At 45.8% G+C, this 20545-nt stretch overlaps 2 protein-coding genes across 2 annotated transcripts in view; one reads left to right on the top strand and one right to left on the bottom strand.

Moving 5' to 3' along the window:
- The first annotated feature begins 356 nt into the window (after positions 1-356).
- On the top strand, positions 357-14384 carry KLF17 (Kruppel like factor 17). The gene is made up of 4 exons (XM_023221603.1): positions 357-489; positions 9552-10395; positions 10697-10935; positions 13760-14384. Exons 1-3 carry the CDS (start codon positions 409-411, stop codon positions 10933-10935), a joined length of 1164 nt encoding a protein of 387 aa, XP_023077371.1. The 5' UTR covers positions 357-408; the 3' UTR covers positions 13760-14384.
- A 4026-nt stretch (positions 14385-18410) lies between these two features.
- KLF18 (Kruppel like factor 18) overlaps positions 18411-20545 on the bottom strand; it is a 2939-nt gene continuing 804 nt past the window's right edge. The window contains exons 2-3 of the mRNA XM_026455760.1: positions 19666-20515; positions 18411-18601 (exon numbers count right to left, since the gene is read on the bottom strand). Of these exons, the coding sequence (XP_026311545.1) occupies positions 18411-18601; positions 19666-20515 (1041 nt within the window). The remainder of the gene's footprint in view (positions 18602-19665; positions 20516-20545) is intronic.

Genomic DNA, 20545 nt, shown 5'->3' with positions numbered 1-20545 from the left:
GCTCTCCTATCGGCAGACGCCCCACACCCAGCCTTGCCTCTCTCTCCAGCCTCCTCCTGGCTGGAGTCTGAGACCTGGGTGTCCTCAGCCCCTACTTGGGTGAAACAGTTGCTCAGACTGAAGGGTGGAATGGGTGGGTTGGGTGGGCGTACCAACTTCCTTTAGGAAGCGTTCAAGGCCTGAGGTGGCTGTCCGTGATGCCGCCTTGGTTGGGATGGGCAGCCGAGGGCAGGGCTGCGGGGGCGGCGCAGGGCGGGACGGGTGGGGTTCACTCCGCCCCCTGGCGCAGCTGTAAATAGGTAAATAGAAGGTGATTGTGGCGTAGCGATGTCCGGATACCCGCCTGCGACGCCGTGGTGGCTGGTTTCCTGTCTGTTCAGTAGAGAGTCTAGACCCCACCCAGTCTTCATGTACAACCGACCGCAGGCTGAGATGGAACAGGAGGCTGGGGAGCTGAGCCGATGGCAGGTGGCGCACCAGGCTGCCCAGGTGAGTCAGGTGTCAGCTCCTGGCAGGCCGGGGGCGGGCCCAGGCTAGGGGGCGGCAGGGAGGGGAGGCCGTGTAGGAGACGGGAGGCAGAGGGAAGCAGAAAGCCGAGGGGTGGAAATCCGAGGGGAGGGGTTGCAAAGGAAGGAATGGGAGATTGGGGAGGGGTTGCAAAGGAAGGGATGCGAGATTGGGGAGGGACTGGAAAGGGAGGGTTGTGAGATTGAGGGTGTAAATCATACGTCGTTTATTCCAATAATGTTCGCCCAGCAGTAGAGCTTGTGTTGGGTGCATCGGGGGTAAGAGGGTTCCAGGCAACTTTCTGGCCAGGTACTTGAGTAGGCGGGACAACAAAGACCAAGTCAGGAAGTGAGCAGGAAATGACAGGGGAAAAAAAAAAAGTTAATTGGAGCCCTGCTAAGTGGTAGGCTTTTGCCAGACTGTGGAAATACAATGATGAATTTACCATGAAACAGATATATATAACATTTTATTAATAAATCGTTAGCTGAATGATTGGAATTGTACAGCGTTACATGAAGGAGAAGTCGGGGGCGCATGGGAGCAGATACCAGGGGTGTTTGACCCGATTTGGGAGGCTTAGGAGACAGCTGAGACTCTGTTCTGGGACTAGAGAACCGGTCAGGTGAAGGGTTCCCAGGTCTGAGACCACAGGCTGTATGCTTCCTCTTAGGAGGAACTGAAAGACCAGGGCCTAGACAGTGATGGGAGGGTGGCCCCAGGGCACATTGAGATCATTCAGGGCTTGTTTATTCCAAGAGCAGTGGGAAGCCATTGATGAGTTTAAACATAATCTGTCTCAATTAGATTTGCATTTTCAAAGGAGTGTCCTGGTGGATGTGGGCTGGATTCAAGGCAATAGTTAGAAAGCTTTTGTGATAATCCAGGTGAGAATTCAAATGGCGGCCTACCTAGAGAAGTGAGAGTGGAGATGGAGAAGCTAGATGTATCATAGATTGTGGAGATGTTTTGGAGGCAGGGACCACAATCATTGGTCCCAAGTGGTGAGGGAGACATCTAGAGTAACAGATTTCTTGCTTGCACAATTGAGTGACAGCAGTGATATTTTCTGAGCAAGAAAGAAGGGTGAGAAGGACTAGGTTAATCCGTTGTTTGGGGGAGGTGGGCAAAGATGACAGTGAATTTTGGACACAGTCCATTGGAAGAACCCGTGGGCCATCCAAAAGGACCCAAACAGTAGGTAGCTGGAAAATTCAGGAGCCATCTTCGCCAGAGCTATAGATTTAGGAATAGTTGTACTATAAACAGAAACAGATCCACTGGCATGGGGAAGTTTGCCCAGAGAGAGTAGAGAAAGAGAAATCTGCAAAAGAGACTGTGAAGGAGGGGGTCTGAGAAAAAAGAAGGAGGAAAGGTCGGAAAGTGTGTCCATGCATGTGAGAGGCCAAGGGAAGCATTATAAGAAGGGTGTGGCCAGTGGTCGTATAATCTCCTGAGAGGTCAAGCCAGGAGTCTGGAAAGTGCTGCTCGGTCATAGTGGGATGGAAGTTGTCAGTGGTGACCTTTATGCAAGCTGCCTCTGTGGAGAGATGGAGGCCAGAGCAAATTTGGGAGAATCATAAGGCAAAGTAGTGGTGAAGGCATGTTTAGACAACTTAATTTGCCATGAAGGACTGGGAAAACGAGAGGGCCATTGCTGAGAGTTAGGAAAGACAGGCTGAGCACCCCAGAGGTGCCCACACAATAGTCATTTACCTAGTTCCTATTATATGTCTGTCTTATGCTAGTTGCTGAGCATATAGTGGTAAATAAAACTGATAAGGCCAGGCATGGTGGCTCACACCTGTAGTCCCAGCGGCCTAGGAGGCTGAAGCAGAAGGATCGTTTGAGCTCAGGAGTTTTAGGCTGTGGTGCACCACAGTCACACTTGTGAATAGCCACTGCACTCCAGCCTGGGCAACATAGTGAGATCCTGTCTCTAAAATTATTTAAATTAAAAATAAAACAAGATCTTCCCAACTCTTCTAGAGTTTTTTTTTAAAAAGAACATTTTCCTCTATAGCCAAAACCGCATAATCAAGTGTATCAAAATTGTATATATATATATATGTGTGTGTGTGTGTATATATATATATATACACTTTTTTTTGAGACAGGGTCTTGGCGCTGTTGTCCAGGCTGGGGTGTAGTGGCGCGTCTCGGCTCACTGCAACTCCCGCTTCCCAGGTTCAAGCAATTCTCGTGCCTCAGCCTCCCCCCAAGTAGCTGGGATTACAGGCGTGTGCCACTCCACCCAGCTAATTTTTTGTATTTTCAGTAGAGAGGTTTTGCTATGTTTGTCAGGCTGGTCTCAATCTTCTGCCCTCAAGTGATCTACCCGCCTTAGCCTCCCAAAGTGCTGGGATTACAGGTGTGAGCCGCCACGCCCAGCTGATAATTCCTTTAAATCATCTTAGATGCAAGCCTTATTCAAATGCCCCTAGCTATTCCTAAAATGTACTTCGTAGCTGGTATGTCCAAACCAGAATTTAAGACCATACACTGTATCTGGTGATTATGTCCCTTGAGTCTCTGAAATTAGAGTAGTTTTATTTTTTCATGATTGGGATTCAGTTTTTCATGATGCTGACTTTTGTCTTATAGAATGTTCCTTTCAGATATATCAGATTGCTTCCTCATGATAGCATTTAGCTTTATCTTCTATCACTTGTATTACCTTTAAGTTATGATTAGAACTTACAGCTTAACTGGATTCAAGATTTTTGGCAAGAGTGCCTCATGCCTCATGCAGGTTTTATCCTGCATAACAACAGGAGACACACCTGGCTACCATTTGGTGATACTTGTATTAAGGTAGTGAAAAGCCTCATTGATCTCTCTATTGAAATTTACCTTGTGGTCAGAAAGTAATCTGTGTGATTCTGCTTTGTGTGTATCCAATGTCCAGTTCCCTACCAGCCGTTCACCTACTGGTTTTAACACCACATTTAAATTTTTCCTCAATTAAATTTCCTTAGGGGTGGCAAAATACATTTTTTTTCCTTTTTTTTTTTTTTTTCCTTTTCCTTTTCTTTTCTTTTCTTTTTTTTTTTTTTTTTGAGACAGAGTCTCACTCTCTCCCCCAGGCTGGAGTGCAGTGGCACGATCTTGGCTCACTGCAACTTCTGCCTCCCAGACTCAAGCAATTCTCGTGCCTCAGCCTCCCAAGTAGCTGGGATTACAGGCATGCACCACCATGCCCAGCTAATTTTTTTGTATTTTTAGTAGAGACAGGGTTTTGCCATACTGGCCAGGCTGGTCTTGAACTCCTGACCTCAAGTGATCCACTTCAGCCTCCCAAAGTGCTGGGATTACAGGCGTGAGTCACTGGACCTGGCAGAAAAATAAATTTTGTAATTCCACCATTCATTCTACATTTATTAGTTTGTATTCTTCTGTAAAGTCGGAATTAATATTTAACTGCAATCATTTGGTAATTTTGAAATTTTTTTTCTTTTAGAGGCAGAATAAATGCTTAATTTAATCACTTCAATTAGTAATGTTCAAAGTTAGGATAAGAGCTCAGCTTTTGTGACTTGAGGTTGCAGTGAGCCATGATCATACCACTGTATTCCAGCTCAAAATGAGCCGTGATTGATTGCACCACTCACATCTCAGCCTCCGGAGTAGCTGGGACTACAGACACTTGCTACCACACCTGGCAATTTTTAATTTTTTTTGTAGAGATGGGGGTCTCACCATGTTGCCTGGGCTGGTCTTGAACTCTGGGCCTCAAGCGATCCACCTGCTTCATAGTCTCAAAATGCTCAACCTGTGATAGTCTTGATAGGTTTTGTGTTTCTATGAATTTGTCCATTTTATCCAGGTTATCCAGTTTGTTGGTGTGAAATTTTTCACAGTACTGTATTACAATGTCTCCAATTTCATTTCTCATATTTAATCATTTGAGCCTTTTCTTTTTCCTTAGTTGATCTAGCTAAATGTTTGGCAATGTTGTTAATCTTTCCTAAGAACTTAATTTCATTGATTTTTCTCATTCCTTCCTTCTGCTGGTTTGGGGTTTAGTGTATTTTTCTAGTTCTTTAAGGTATAAAGCTATGTTGTTGGTTTGAGATCTTTTTTATTGTAAGCATTTAAACCAGTAGATTTTCCCCTTACCACTGCTTTTGCTGTATCCCATAAGATTTGGTAGCTATGTTTTCATTTTTTATTGGTCTCTAAGTATTTTCTAATTTTCATTGTGATTTTTTTATTTGACCCATTGTTTCAGAGAGTGCTGTTTAATTTCCAGAGATTTGTAAATTTTCTAGTTTATCTGGTTGTGGGTCAGAGAATATTCTTTGTATGATACCTTTTTTTTTTTTTTTTTTGCTTTTTTTCTAAAAGCAGCAAGGGAAAAGTCTATTGAGACTTTAAAATCTATTGAGACTTAATTTGTGATCTACTATCCATTTTTAATCCATTCTGCCAACATCTGTCTTTTGGAAAGTATTATCCATTTACTTTCTAAAGTATTTTACTTGCAAGGAAGGATTTAATTCTGCCATTTTTCCCCTCATTTGCAGCATTGTCTTTTTGTTTAATTGATTTTTTTATAGTGAAACTTACATTTCCTTATAACACAATTTCCTTTTGTGTGTGTGTGTGTGTGTGTGTGTGTGTGTGTGTGTGTTTTGTGGAGACAGAGTCTCGCTCTGTTGCCCAGGCTGGAGTGCAGTGGCTGGATCTCAGCTGACTGCAACCTCTACCTCCCAGGTTCAAGTGATTCTCCTGCCTCAGCCTCCCGAGTAGCTGGGACTACAGGCATGTGCCACCATGCTCGGCTAATTTTTATATTTTTAGTAGAGATGGGGTTTTACCATGTTGGCCAGGCTGGTCTCGAACTCCTGATCTCAAGTGATCCACACACCTCGGTCTCCCAAAATGTTGGGATTACAGGCGTGAGCTGCTGTGCCTGGCCCCTTTTGCATATATTCTCTAGCTATTTTCTTTGTGGTTGCCATGGGGAATACATTTGACATCCTACTTATAACATTCTAATTTGAATTTATACCAGATTAACTTTAATAGCACATAAAAACTTCTTCTGTATAGCTCCATTCCCACCTCTTTTCAGTTACTGATCTCACAAAATTACATTTTTATGCATCGTATGTCAAAAAAGAAGATCATAAATTTTATGCATTCTTTTAAATCATGTAGAAAACAAAAAGTGGAGTTATATATCAAAGTTAAAATAATACTCACTTTTATCATTGTCCATATATTACCCTTATCAGAAATTTTTCTTATGACGGATTTCTTCACATGGCTTCAAGCTACTGTCTAGCGTTGTTTCATTTCAACCTGAAGGACTGCAATTAGCGTTTCTTGCAGGACATGTCTAGTGGTAATGGTCTCTCAGCTTTTGCCTATCTTGGAATGTCTAATTTCTTCCTCATTTTGGAAAGACAGTTTTGCCATATATAGGATGGTTGATAGTTATTTTTTTTCCTTTAGTACTTTGAATATATCAACCCATGGTCTTAGTGTCCAAGGTTTTTGATTAAAGAACTACAGGTAATTTGTGGGATCCCCTATAAGCGCTGAGTCACTTCTCTTGCTATTTTCAAGATTCTCTCTTTGTCTTGGGTTTTCAACAGTTTTATTTTTATTTTTTATTTTTGAGACAGGGTCTCGCTCTCTGGAATGCAATAAATAGCACAATCTCCGCCTCCTGGGTTCAAGCGATTCTCCTGCCTCAGCCTCCTGAGTAGCAGGGATTACAGGGACCTGCCACCACACCTGGCTAATTTTTGTATTTTTAGTTGAGACGGGGTTTCACCATGTTGGCCAGGCTGGCCTTGAACTTCTGACCTCAAGTGATCCACCTGCCTTGGCCTCCAAAAGTGTTGGAATTACAGGCGTGAGCCACCGCGCCTGGCCTCAACTGTTTTATTATAATGTTTCTTGGTATAGGTCTGTGAGTTTATCCTACTTGAATTTTGTTGAGCTTCTTGGATGTTTGTATTCATATCTGGAAGTCTCTTCAGTGGGAAGGGGAGGGGTTTGTAACACTGGGGGTTGAGTTGCCACAATGACTGCCTACCTTGTCTGCACCTCATAATCAGAAACAGCAAATAACAATCAGGACATAGATCCCCAGTAGTTGGAGGACAAGGTTTTTATTGCCCACTCTGGCTCGTGCAAGTTGCTCCAGGAACATGGGGTGTATATGGGTAGTTACTACCCACCTAAGAATTTAGGTTGACCAAAATTAACTGCAATTTACTTTCAAAGCCTTCCCTTGGAAGGTACAAGCCTTGAAACCCTGCACGGTTCCAAAAAACTTATAACAGGCAAATGCTGCCAGTGCGATAGTTACCTTGCTGGGGATACATGTTGCTGGTGCTTCCTACCCTGCCATCTTCCTTGATATCACTTCGTGTCTCCTTTTGACCCAATCCTAATCTTTGAAAGCTCTCTTATTTTCAGGCACGAAATGTACCAGCCTCCCTTAAACCTTCCTTTTCCTAGTCTTGGAGTCAGGAAATTCTTGGTCTAACTTTTAGCAAGGAATAGAATTAGAGACAAGTCTAGGCTCGAGAGGCACGCATTGTTATTAGAGTCACAGTTGCTTCGATGGGCTATTTTACTGGACAGAGCTAAAAAAATATGTATTTTTACACTGTGAATTTGTATAGAATATTGCCTATTTAAATTTAGCATTATTATTATTTTTTTTTTTTTTGAGATGGGGCCTCACTCTGTCACCTAGGCTGGACCGCAGTGATGCGATCACAGCTCGCTGCAGCTTCGACTTCCCAGGCTCAAGTGATCCTTTCCACTTCAGTTTCCTGAGTGGCTGGGACCACAGGCACATGCTACCATGCCTGGCTAGTTTTTTGTTCTTTGTAGAGATGAGGATTCCCTATGTTGCTCAGGCTTGTCTTGAACTCCTGAACTCAAGCAATCCTTCCACCTGGGCCTCCCAAGGATCTAGGATCATAGGCATGAGCCACTGTGCCCAGCAATACTAACTTATTTTAAACCATATTGCTAAAAATAACACTCAAACAGAAAAGTGAATGTAAGTACAGCTTCTACAAAGTAATGAACTGTTACAAAGTAAAACCTGTGAAACTGTCATTCAGGTCAAGAAATAGAAGCCCGTCCAGTGTCCCTTTCCCATCTTTCCCCATTCCCTACTCTCTAATATAACTCCTATCCTGTCGTCTGGATGTTTTGTTTTGAATTTCCCTATTTCTGTCCTGTGATGTTCCTATAATTGCTGCAAAAGTTGTAATTGCTTCAAGTTTTGCCTTCTTTCCTCCCTTCCTTCCTCCCTCCTTCCCTTCCTTCCTTCTTTCCTTCCTTCCTTTCTTCTTTCCTTCCTTCCTTTCTTCTTTCCTTCCTTCCTTCCTTCCTTCTTTGAACTCCTGACCTCAAGTAATCTGCCCGCCTTGGCGAGTCGATCTCTTCTCTTCTCTTCTCTTCTCTTCTCTTCTCTTCTCTTCTCTTCTCTTCTCTTCTCTTTCTTGTGTTTGAATGTTGTTACATTTTCCCTTGATTTGTAGCAATAATTTTCTGGTGATTTTTTTTTTATTGCAATCCTCAATTTCTTTCTTGATGGTTTAGTATCTTGTATGGATACCCTATTTTAAACTTCTCTTTTGGTTGTCATATTTGAATGGATTGTTCTTTTCTGGACCATCCCAATTGAAGAGTGAATAGGAGATGATGGGGTAGCTTTATTGGTTTCTCAACTCAACAGCTCCCTCTTCTATTGCTACAGTAATGGATTTTGTTGTTGTTGTTGTTGCTTGTTGCTTGTCTTCTTGAGACAGGGTCTCACTCTGTCAGCACAGGCTGGAGTACAGTGGCATAATCTCAGCTCACTGCAACCTCTGCCTCCTGGACTCAAGTGATTCTCCTGCCTCAGCCTCCCAAGTAGCTGAGACTACAGGCACACAACACCATACCTAGCTGATTTTGTTTTTGTTTTTGAAATTTCTGAGCTCAAGCAATCCACCTGCCTTGGCCTCCCAAAGTGCTGGGATTACACAGTTGTGAGCCGCCGTGCCTGGCCTACTGACAGTTTTTAAAAACATGGTTCTTGGCTCCTATCCTATTTTAAGACCTTCTACCACCAATCTCTTTCCTACCCTTCATGCAAGTCAGTCATCGAGGGATACTGCCCCTGACTTCCAGGCAATCCCCATCCTTTTTTTTAAGAAGTGTTTTTTTCACATCTGCCTTTCCCCCATATCTCCACCAATGCTTGATCTCAGACCTGCCCAGGCAGTTCCCACTCAGGGCAGATGCTCTTCCATAGGCAAATATTTGCAGATGATGTCTAAGTTTTGCTAAAGCCAAGACCCATCTGCAGCCTCAATTCCTTCTATCTTTGTGGCTTTTTGCACCCGTTCTGCTGGTTTAGGATGTTCTTTCACTTTCACACTTATGTATAATTTGGAATTTGGGCCAGGTGCGGTGGCTCACGCCTGTAATCCCAGCACTTTGGGAGGCTGAGGCAGGCAGATCACCTGAGATCGGGAGTTCGAGATCAGCCTGACCAACATGGAGAAACTCCATCTCTACGAAAAATACAAAATTAGCCGGGCGTGGTGGTGCATGCCTGTAATCCCAGCTACTCACGAGGCTGAGGCAGGAGAATCACTTGAACCCAGGAGACAGAGGTTGTGGTGAACCGAGATTGCACCATTGCACTCCAGTCTGGGCAACAAGAGTGAAACTGTCTCAAAAAAAAGAAAAAAATAAATTGGAGTCTTAACATTTTCTCAGAGTTTTGCTGAAGGTGTAGGTTATGGACTGTTTTATTTGTTCTCTTTGTTGCTTTGCGTGACATAAAAACCAAAAACATGTCTGAGAGAAAGTGGCATGAGTTACGGCTAGGCTTCTATGGGGCTTGTATCAGCCAGACCGCATGTGAGAAAGCCCAAGCTGGAAAATGGTCTGGAGGCAGGATATTTCAAGCAAGAGATGGAAACAGAGGGCTGGATTAGGATAGGGTCTGGGAACGAAGAGGAGGGACATGTGGAACTGGAATTTGAGCAAAAATCACCTGACTCTTTCTCCCCAAGGATAACGAGAACTCAGCGCCCATCCTGAACGTGTCTTCATCTTCTGGAAGCTCTGGAGTGCACACCTGTTGGAACCAAGGCCTACCAAGCATTCAGCACTTTCCTCACAGCACAGAGATGCTGAGGTCCCCCTTGGTGTCTGTTGAGGCGCCGGGGCAGAATGTGGATGAAGGAGGGCCACAGTTCAGTATGCCACTGCCTGAGCGCGGTGTGAGCTACTGCCCCCAAGCGACTCTCATTCCGTCCCAGATGATTTACTGTCAGAGAGTGTCTCCCCCTCAGCAAGAGATGATGATTTTCAGTGGGCCCCAACTAATGCCCATAGGAGAGCCCAATATTCCAAGGGTGGCCAGGCCCTTCAGCGGGAATCTAAGGATGCCCCCCAGTGGGCTGCCAGTCTCGGCTTCCACTGGAATCCCAATGATGTCCCACGCTGGGAACCCTCCAGTGCCTTACCCTGGCCTCTCGACAGTGCCTTCTGAAGAAACATTGTTAGGCCCGACCATGCTTTCCACTGAGGCCCAGACAGTGCTCCCGTCCGTGGCTCAGATGTTGCCCCCACAAGATGCCCATGACCTTGGGATGCCTCTAGCTGAGCCCCAGTCATTGCTGGCTTTAGGGTCTCAGGACTCTCTTGTGACTCAGCCGGACTCTCAAGAAGGCCCATTTCTACCGGAGCAGCCCAGACCTGCCCCACAGACAGCAGAGAAGAACTCCAGGCCTCAGGAAAGGACTGGTATAGGGGGCTCCTCGGAGGCAAGGCCTTACCGCTGCAACTACGAGAACTGCGGAAAAGCTTATACCAAACGCTCCCACCTGGTGAGCCACCAGCGCAAGCACACAGGTGAAGGAAGTGTCAGGTGGGGTGGGGATGGAGGAGTCTCTGGGCTTTCAATTTGTCCTGGGACGCTGGTGGGTAATTGCTTGGGATGAGCCTTTCCTCTTCCAAGCTTAGAACTAAGCTAGACTGGCTCCCCGACTTGCCATACAGGAGGACTAGAGTGGGCACTCCTGATTATGTTGCTGCTCCCTGGTTCCCTGGACCTTCCCTTTTGAATCCTCAACCTAGACTGCTCTGCCTCACAGAGTCGGACCCCTTCCTTCCTACTCTATTCTAAATTCCATCTCTCCCTTGTCATTCCCAGGTGAGAGGCCCTATTCTTGCAACTGGGGAAGTTGTTCGTGGTCTTTCTTCCGTTCTGATGAGCTGAGACGACATACACGGGTACACACCAGATATCGACCATATAAATGTGATCAGTGCAGCCGGGAGTTCATGAGGTCTGACCATCTCAAGCAACACCAGAAAACTCATCGGCCAGGACCCTCAGACCCACAGACCAACAGTAGAGAGCAGGACGGTCCTCCTGCTGCTGGTCCTTAGGTCAGTCTCCTCTCCTCATTCTGGCTTTTTCCTTTTTTTTTCTTTTTTTTTTGAGATGGAGTCTCACTCGGTCTCCCAGACTGGAATGCAATGGCGTGATCTGGTTCACTGTACCCGCCACCTCCCAGGTTCAAGTGATTTTCCTGTCTAAGCCTCCCGAGTAGCTGGGACTACAGGCACGTGCCACCATGCCTGGGTAATTTTTTGTATTTTTAGTAGAGACGGGGTTTCACCGTGTTAGCCAGGATGGTCTCGATCTCCTGACCTCGTGATCTGCCCGCCTCGGCCTCCCAAAGTGCTGGGATTACAGGCATGAGCCACCACACCCAGCCTCATTCTGGCTTTTCTACACAGATCTTACCTGCCTCTGGCTAGAACTTCTCTTCGGTAGGTTTAGGATTAGATGAAGACAGGAGGATTATGGGTCAGTGTTGAAGCCCACATGAAGTTCTGCAGCCAGTTAGAGACTCCTCAAACCTTGTCTTGGATGCCGTTAACCTCTCTGGGGCCACCTGCTTCTGCTGGAGTTTAGTCAGATGGGAATGTGGAGTACAGTAGAGATTGGGAGCTTCATTAAAAAGCTCTTGATTTCTTGTCGCTCTCCAGCTTAAAACCCTTTAATGACTCCTTTGCTTGCTACATAAAATCCAGTTTCCAGAGCCAGACTATATTCAAATCCTGAATTTGCCACTTAATATCCTTGTGACCTTGGGAAAGTTCTTGGATCACTATGCCTTGTTTCTTCTTCCAGAAAATGAAAAAACTAGTTTTGGACTGTATTGGGCATGGCACATATGGCATCAGATTCTCCCTGTCACTCACTGGCCACGTACCCAGAGCTTCTGTTTCTTCTCACCACTTCACAAACTTGGATGGAATGCCCTAGCATAGGGCATGGGATCTGGCATCCCAAGTTGCTGCTAGCAAACTTAGAAGTATGGGAAAATTTATTTATTTATTTGAGACAGAGTCTTGCTCTGTCACCATGGCTGGAGTGCAGTGGTGCAATCTCAGCTCACTGCAACCTCTGCCTCCTAGATTCAAATGATTCTCCTGAGGCAGGAGAGCCTGAATAGCTGGGTTTACAAACACACACCACCACGCCCGGCTAATTTTTGTATTTTTTGTAGAGACAGGATTTCACCATGTTGGCCAAGCTAATCTCAAACTCCTGACCTCAAATGGCCCACCCACCTCAGCCTCCCAAAATGCTGGGATTACAGGCATAAGCCACGGTGTCTGACTGGGAGTTAGTATTTATGGGATGAAATTTGAGGCCGGGTGCAGTGGCTCATACTTGTAATCCCAATGCTTTGGGAGGCCAAGGCAGGTGGATCATAAGGTCAGGAGTTCAAGACTAGCCTGGCTGATATGGTGAAACCCTGTCTCTACTAAAAATACAAAAATTAGCTGGGCATGGTGCAGTGTGCTTGTAGTCCCAGTTACTCGGGAGGCTGAGGCAGGAGAATGGCTTGAACCTAGGAGGTGGAGGTTGTGGTGAGCTGAGATTGCACCATTGCATTCTAGCCTGAGCGACAGAGCAAGACTCCATCTAAAAAAAAAAAAATTTTTTTTTAACTAGTGGAAAATGGGAGATAGGTGAGACTCAGGCAGATCAATTCCCCCTTTTCCCCTCCCTTTCATGAATTGCTGCATGGCACCAATTCTCCAAAACAGTACCATCAATGGGGAGACCTCCCAAGTAGCCAGTGGACACAACTACTGCGGCCTCCACAGGGCTTGTCATGAAGCAGTGCCCAGACTGCTAAATACATCACCTTGGGTTACTTCCCTTTCTTTCCTGCTTTTCTTCCATTTTCTCACTTCCAATGCCTTGGGTTTGCACCTCTCCAAGTAAAACACCAGTACTTAGTTCTTGTTTTCAGGCTCTATTTTCTAGGTGACTGAGGGCTAGGAGGGAAAGGAGGGCCTAAGACTGGGGCAGATAAGGATGAATCCCACTGTAACTTCTGCTCCTCCCACCTTCCTTAGGTCGCTGGACTACCAAGCACCAGATATTAAGTGGCCTATCTTTCCCTGCTGTCCCCTGGGGTTAAGGGGATAATGACTATCCTGGCAAACCAGCCAGGTTGTTTAGAACCTCATATCTAGACTTGGCAGGCTGTTTTACTCTAGCAAACTGATAGAGAGAAAGGAACTTGGCCAAGCTATCAAGTGCAGAGCTAGAATGCCAACCAGGATCTGTCTGCCCCAGAGGTGGTCTCTTCCCTAAGAAGACGGTGCCTTCTATGGGTGTTTCCTGAGCCCAGGCTGCTGCCAAGCACAGATGAATCACAGCTGGTTTCTGTGCTCAAGGGACTGTCTTAATCTGGGGACTCAGAGGTCCACCTCTGTACAGTGGCCATGGGGAGGAGCCCCTAACTGGAGGGGTCAGAAAGGCTTGTCATGAAGCAGTGCCCAGACTGCTAAATACATCACCAGGTAATCCCTGGGCCCAGTAAGAGTGTAACACCTGGCCCGGCGCGGTGGCTCAAGCCTGTAATCCCAGCACTTTGGGAGGCCGAGACGGGTGGATCACGAGGTCAGGAGATCGAGACCATCCTGGCTAACAGAGTGAAACCCCGTCTCTACTAAAAAATACAAAAAACTAGCCAGGCAAGGTGGCGGGCGCCTGTAGTCCCAGCTACTCAGGAGGCTGAGGCAGGAGAATGGCCGGAACCTGGGAGGCGGAGCTTGCAGTGAGCTGAGATTGTGCCACTGCACTCCAGCCTGGGCAACAGAGCGAGACTCCGTCTCAGAAAAAAAAAGAAAAAAAAGAGTGTAACACCTAGTAATCCCTCAAATTTTGAAATAAACTGAACAGGTGAATGAAGAAGGAAGAGGATTCCAGGCAGAGAACACTGGACGTGGCAACTCTTCAGAGGAGAGGCAGTCTTCAAGTTCTGCATTCATTCAGCAAATGTTTTTTGAGCCTACGATACTGAGCGCACCAAGGCTGTCATGGTAAGGATCATGAAGTTAACTAAAGGATGTGTCAGAGGAAGACTCCTCAAGGAGATGCCTCTGTCAGACCCGAAGGACTCATGGGTGCTAGCTGCACCTCCCATTTCTTGGACATATACCGTTGGACATGTCTATCTTCTGGAAACTATGGCATGGACAGTAAGGATTCAGAGGTGCATGAAGGCACCCTGCCTCTGCAGAGCAGAAAGGTCATAGACAACATTTACGAATGTATCCAGTGCTGCCAAGAAGAGAAGCTGGTCCTCTGCAGGTTCAAGCCTATCTGGGCCTCTGGGGAAGCCCCACAGCCTTGGCTGTGCCTGTGCCTGTCCCTGCCCTGCCACCCCTACCCTGACCCTGTCCTGCTTTGCTGCCTTTGTCTGTGTTACTAGTGGCCCCAGTATACCTGGGATGGACATCCAGGTGCCCTTCATCCAAGCTCCCACGTGAGGGGAGTGGACATGATTAAAAGAACAGGGGCAGAAGAGACTCATTTATGACCCATTCCCTAGCCCCAGGGATTGAAGTCTTGGGCACTCAAAGCTTCTTTCTACCAGGGCACCAGATCCCTTCCATGGAGCAGGCTATCTCAGGTTCACTGGGCCAGGGCTGGTCTCTGTTCCCCAGCCCACCTGGCTCACACACAGCCTCGTGGGTAGGGTCAGCAAACCAGATTGCTTGTTGTTGGAATGTAGGATGAGAGGTCTGCTTGGTGATCTAGCATTTTCACCAAGAAATGGATGTGGAGAGGACCAGAGTGATCAAGGGTGTATGTTGTGCACTACAACGGTGGGCAAAACAGGCTCCTGCTCCTGTGGAGATCACAATCTAGTGGAGGAGGGATGTTACTAGAAGTGCACAAAGTGGGCCTGGTGCGGTGGCTCACGCCTGTAATCCCAGCACTTTTGGAGGTCGAAGCAGGCGGATCACTTGAGGTTAGAGGTTCGAGACCAGCCTGGCCAAAAAGGTGAGACCCTGTCTCTACAAAATACAAAAATTAGCCTGGCATATGGTGGGTGCCTGTAATCCTAGCTACTCGGGAGGCTGATGGGAGAATCACTTGAACCCGGGAGATGGAGGTTGCAGTGAGCTGAGATCTTGCCATTGCACTCCAGCCTGGGTGACTGAGCGAGATTCTATCTCAAAACAAGCAAACAAAACAAAAAAGACTTGTGAACTCTTTAGTAGATTTTGAATCCTGCCTCTGCCATTTCCTGGCTATGAGGTGTCTTGGGAAATTTACTTGTCACTCTTGCTTCTGATAGTAAAGGGGATGGTGAGATAGATTCAAGATGGAGAAATAAGGTTGAAAGTGTTTTCTTTGGCTGCAATGTGGAGATAAGATTAGAGCGAGGCTGTAAGGGAGAGGAAGGGACATAGCAGTATTTCAGGTGAGAGTCAAGGTGGCTTTGGCCAGGATGTGAGAGTGGAGGTAGGGAGAAGTAGGAAAGTGATAGTTAACTGGATTTCGTAGATGAGGGCGAAGTCAAGGGTGACTTCTAGGTTCCTGGCTTGTGTTATAAGTAACACAGAAGAAGAATGGATGAACTTCATTTGTTTTCCATTGATTGTGATATCTATCATAACCTGCAAGAAATATTTTGTATATCTCCAATTTAATAATAAAATGCACTCATGTTAGGAAGGTCAAAAAAAAAAAAAAAGGAAAAAATAAAAATAAAAATATTTAGTTACCCCTAAGATCAGGCCTGTAATCCCAGCACTTTGGGATGGCAAGGCAGAGGATAACTTGAGGCCAGGAGTTTGAGACCAGCAAGATCTTGTCTCTATAAAAAATAAAATAAGAAAAAGAAGGAAAAATAATCTAATACATTTAAAGCTTTGAATTCCTCATCCTTCTTTGCAGAGGTAACCACTATACTGAATTTTGATTAATCTCGTCTTAGTTATTTATTGTTTTTACCACATAATGTATCTGTTCTTAAATATAGTGATTGGTTTTATATGGTTTTGAACTTACCTTTATTCTGTTTAGGATTCATTGAACTTTTTCAATCTAAATGTTTGGTAGTCTTAATAAAATTTGGAAAAATTTTGCGCATTGTTTTGTCAAATTTTGGGGTTCTCCTCCACCTTCTATTTCTGACACACAGTCTGCTCCTGAGGGAGCACTTGATATTGTCCCTCAGGTCACTGATGCCCTGTTCATTTCTTTCAGTTCTCTTTTCTTTTTTTTTTTTCTTTTTGAGACTGAGTCTTGCTCTGTTGCCCAGGCTAGAGTGCAATGGCTCAATCTTGGCTCACCACGACCTCCACCCCCCGGGTTCAAGTGATTCTTGTTCCTCAGCTCCCAAGTAGCTGGGATTACAGGTGTGCACCACCACACCCAGCTAATTATATATTTAGTAGAGACTGTGTTTCTCCACGTTGGTCAGGCTGGTCTTGAACTCCTGACCTCAGGTGATTTGCCCTCCTCGGCCTCCCAAAGTGCTGGGACTACAAGTGTGAGCCACCACACCTGGGGGTTTTATATAATGTGAAATCCTTGGTGGATTGTTATAATATATAAGGGTCGTAGTGAAATTTGAAGAAATGTTTGGTGTTTTTGAATGGGTTGGAAATATGTTACTATTTTTCATATTTAGGTTAATGAAATAAAAACTTTAAAAATTCATGATCTAGCAGATTACATCTGGATAATGAGGAACAGCTGTATGATCTTTTCTTTTTATAGTTGTGCTTCACGTAAGACTCTAGTGCACTCTCAGATTTCTCTGGTCTCTCACCCACCCACCCCCCCGCCCCTACCCTGGTGTGTTAACAATGTAGAGAATTTTTGTTTGGGGTTGTTATGGATTCTTTATATTGACCTTAGTAATAACATGGATGAAATCTTAGAGATAAGTGTTGAAAACAAGGGAGTTTCAGAAGACTATATATAGCTTAGTATAATATTTATGAAGCTCAAAATAAAAAAACCTACAAATTATCTTTGAATACATGCATTTTTGATAAATGTATCAAAGGGATTTATATATACAAAATTCAGGGTAGTCATCAATTCTAGAAGATAGAAGGATGGGTAGGGGAGCTCACCAGACTTGGCACACAGCCAGGGCATTGCAGTTTTCTGAAAGGAGCCATAGTCAAGGACTTGGCATCCCCACCGTAAGGCAGATTCACTGTGCACTGGTTATCAGCTTGTCTGAGTCCAGTGAGATCCAATGACACCCATACACACAACAAGTTAAATAAAATAGGTTTATTACTAACAGACAGCAAAGGACAACAATCTAGGATTCATTGGGAGTTAGTCCCCCAAGGTTCAGGAAAGCTGCCCCGGAGGATGGAGTCTTAACTGCATGTGCCCCACTTGTACCACAGCTGAAGGGCCCCAGAAAGCAGCCAGCCCAGAGTTTTATACCCTGGGTTTATGTGGGTCGTTGAAGGACGATGGTGCTTCAGTGCAGAGGCCTCCTTATTTGGGGTCTTGGCTAAGGCTGTCTCTCCTATCTGTTCTGTAGCAGTCAGTAAATAAGGCTTGATCATTCCTTTCCATCTGGCTCATTGTTCCGACTGGCTATCTCAACACCTGATTGCATGACACTGATTGCATGACACTGGGTGATAAGCTCTTACAGGTGCTCATTTTTTTCTACTTATAACTTAAATATCTTATTCAATATAGTTCATATATAATATTACACAATATCTTTTTTTTTTTTTTTTTTGAGACAAGGTCTCACTATGTCACCCAGGCTAGAGTGCAGTGGTACAGTGGTGTGAATATAGCTCACTGCGACTCCAACTACTGAGCTCAAGTGATCCTCCCATCTCAGCCTCCCAAGTAGCTGGGACTATAGGTGCACACCACCACACTCAGCTAATTTTTGTATTTTTTTTTTTTTTTTTGTAGAGGCAGAGTTTCACCATATTGCCCAGGCTAGTCTAGAACTCCCCAGGCTCAAGCAATCTGCCCATCTTGGCCTCCCAAAGTACTGGGATTACAGGCGTGAGCCCCAACTGACCCAGGTTGAACTTCTGAATAGGCTAAGTACTCATCTAAGCAAAGTCCATTTAACCTGAGACCACTTTACCCTGGATGTGACTGAGCATCCCCTCCTTTTCAACACATAGGAATGAAGCTCCAAAGAAACATGGACTCAGCTACAGACAAAAAAAAAAGTTCCATATTCTTTACCCTCTGAGTTATATACATATCAATCTCAATCATCTACACAGATACATTTTTACAAGTACACATACAGGTAAATGCAGAGTAAGATCTAGAAGGATTCACAGCATGCTGATAAAAGCAGTTACCCTGAGAGAGCGCAATGAATGAAGAGTGCTTCCGGTTTCAAGTTGAAAGTCATCCAGTTTTTATATGAAAACGCATATACCTATTTTCTTTGCATGTTTTAGAAAACTTATGAATATTAAGCACCTACTAGCTACTGGCATAGGGAAATAGGGGAGCTTGTTCAAGGGAAACAAACTCAGTAGGGAGAATCTTTTAGCTGTACACATTTCCTCATGGGCTGAAGGGTTCATAATCCTGGGTGAACATTGTGGACCTTTGCATGCTGCTTTAGGTGATCAGATCTTGCAAAATTCTTGTTGCATATTGAACACAGGTAGGGCCGTTCCCCAGTGTGCCTTTTCTTGTGTCTGTTGAGCTCATCTGAGCGGGTGAATTTCCATGTACATCCTTCTACATCGCATATGTAGGGCTTCTCCCCTGGACCAGACAGAGAGAGAGAGAGACCTGTCATACATCAGGGTGAGGTAGGTCAGGGACATTGAAAGTGAACAAAAGGCCAGGCGTGGTGGCTCAAGCCTGTAATCCCAGCACTTTGGGAGGCCGAGACACGTGGATCACAAGGTCAGGAGATTGAGACCATCCTGGTCTACACGATGAAACCCCGTCTCTACTAAAAAATACAAAAAACTAGCCGGGCGAGATGGCAGGCGCCTGTAGTCCCAGCTACTCGGGAGGCTGAGGCAGGAGAATGGCGTAAACCCGGGAGGCGGAGCTTGCAGTGAGCTGAGATCGCGCCACTGCACTCCAGCCTGGGCGACAGAGCGAGACTCCATCTCGAAAGAAAGAAAGAGAAAGAAAGAAAGAAAGAAAGAAAGAAAGAAAGAAAGAAAGAAAGAAAGGAAGGAAGGAAGGAAGGAAGGAAGGAAGGAAGGAAGGAAGGAAGGAAGGAAGGAAGGAAGGAAGGAAGGAAGGGAACAAGAAAAAGCTTTTGAGCAAGTTGGAGTGGGAGAGGGAGAGCCAAAGGAGACGGGAGTGGGGGAGGTGAGTGAAGGAGGAGGGGAATGAGGGCCGCAAAAGCTGGAAAGACAAGAGGAAAACTGTGAGGAAGGGAACAAAAGGAAAGGAAGAAGAAAAAAAAAACAGAAGGAGAGACAGTTATTGGCAGGCAAGTTAGTGGGGGGAATAAGGAGGATGAGGGAAGTAGGGCCTGGGGGCGCTGTCACTATGAAGTGATGATCCCAGTAGAAATAGCCTCAACATCTACCTGCAAGAGGCCAAAGAAATTCCTTCACTTCTTCCCATGAAACCAGCAGTCAATACCACTAAAGGCCATAGCCAGCCTGGCTCTGGTCCAAGACTAGAGCCTGTCCCTAGGACTGCTTTATCCCCACTTCTGAAGGTGCCAACCTTTTCTATTATAGAATCTTCTTGAATTCTTGGCTTAAAGGAAGTGGCAGCAATCTCAAATGCTCCCAGGGCTTTGTAAAGGCACAGATCTGTAGCCACTTGCCCCTTACCCCTGTTCCTGGGCCCTCACTCACCGGTGTGCTTGCGCATATGGGTTCGGAGGTGGCAAGCCTTTTTATAAGACTTCTTGCAGTTCTCGTAAGTGCAGATGTAGGGCCTCGAAACCTCAGGATTCTTCCAGAACTGGCAGCTCTGTGTCTTCTGCTTTTCTGGAACTTGTCCTTGAATCAAATGGGAACTTGAAAAGCATGGGAATCCTGGGTGTGGCAATGATGAGAACTGATTGGATATCATATATCCCCCATAAAGGCTGTAGTCATTAGTGAGCATTGTCATATTGCCCACCTGAAGAGTCAGCATCTGGTCCCCATTGAGGGTCGGGTTGCCACTATATGTTGCCATCTGGCCTCCACAGAGAGCCTGGTTGTCAGTGAAGGTCATATTCTGCCCCCCATAGAGGGTCTGGTTACTAGTGGAGGTTGTCACCTGCTCCCCACAGAGGGTTTGGTTACTAGTGGAGGTCGTCATCTGCTCCCCATAGAGGGTCTGGTTCCCAGTGGAGGTCATCATCTGTCCCCCGCAAAGGGTCTGGTTCCCAGTGGAGGTCATCACCTGCTCCCCACAGAGGGCCTGATTCCCAGTGGAGGTCGTCATCTGCTCCCCGTAGAGGGTCTGGTTACTAGTGAAGGTCGTCATCTGCTCTCCACAGAGGGTCTGGTTCCCAGTGGAGGTCATCGTCTGTCCCCCGTAAAGGGTCTGGTTCCCAGTGGAGGTCAACGTCTGTACCCCGTAGAGGGTCTGGTTTCCAGTGGAGGTCATCGTCTGTCCCCCGTAAAGGTCCTGGTTCCCAGTGGAGGTCGTCATCTGCTCTCCACAGAGGGTCTGGTTACTAGTGGAGGTCGTCATCTGCTCCCCGTAGAGGGTCTGGTTACCAGTGGAGGTCGTCATCTGCTC

Source organism: Piliocolobus tephrosceles, chromosome 1 (assembly GCF_002776525.5).
Source record: "Piliocolobus tephrosceles isolate RC106 chromosome 1, ASM277652v3, whole genome shotgun sequence".
NCBI classification, from domain to species: Eukaryota; Metazoa; Chordata; class Mammalia; order Primates; family Cercopithecidae; genus Piliocolobus; species Piliocolobus tephrosceles.
Note: the sequence above shows the minus strand (reverse complement) of the source record. Positions and strands in the feature narration are given on the sequence as shown.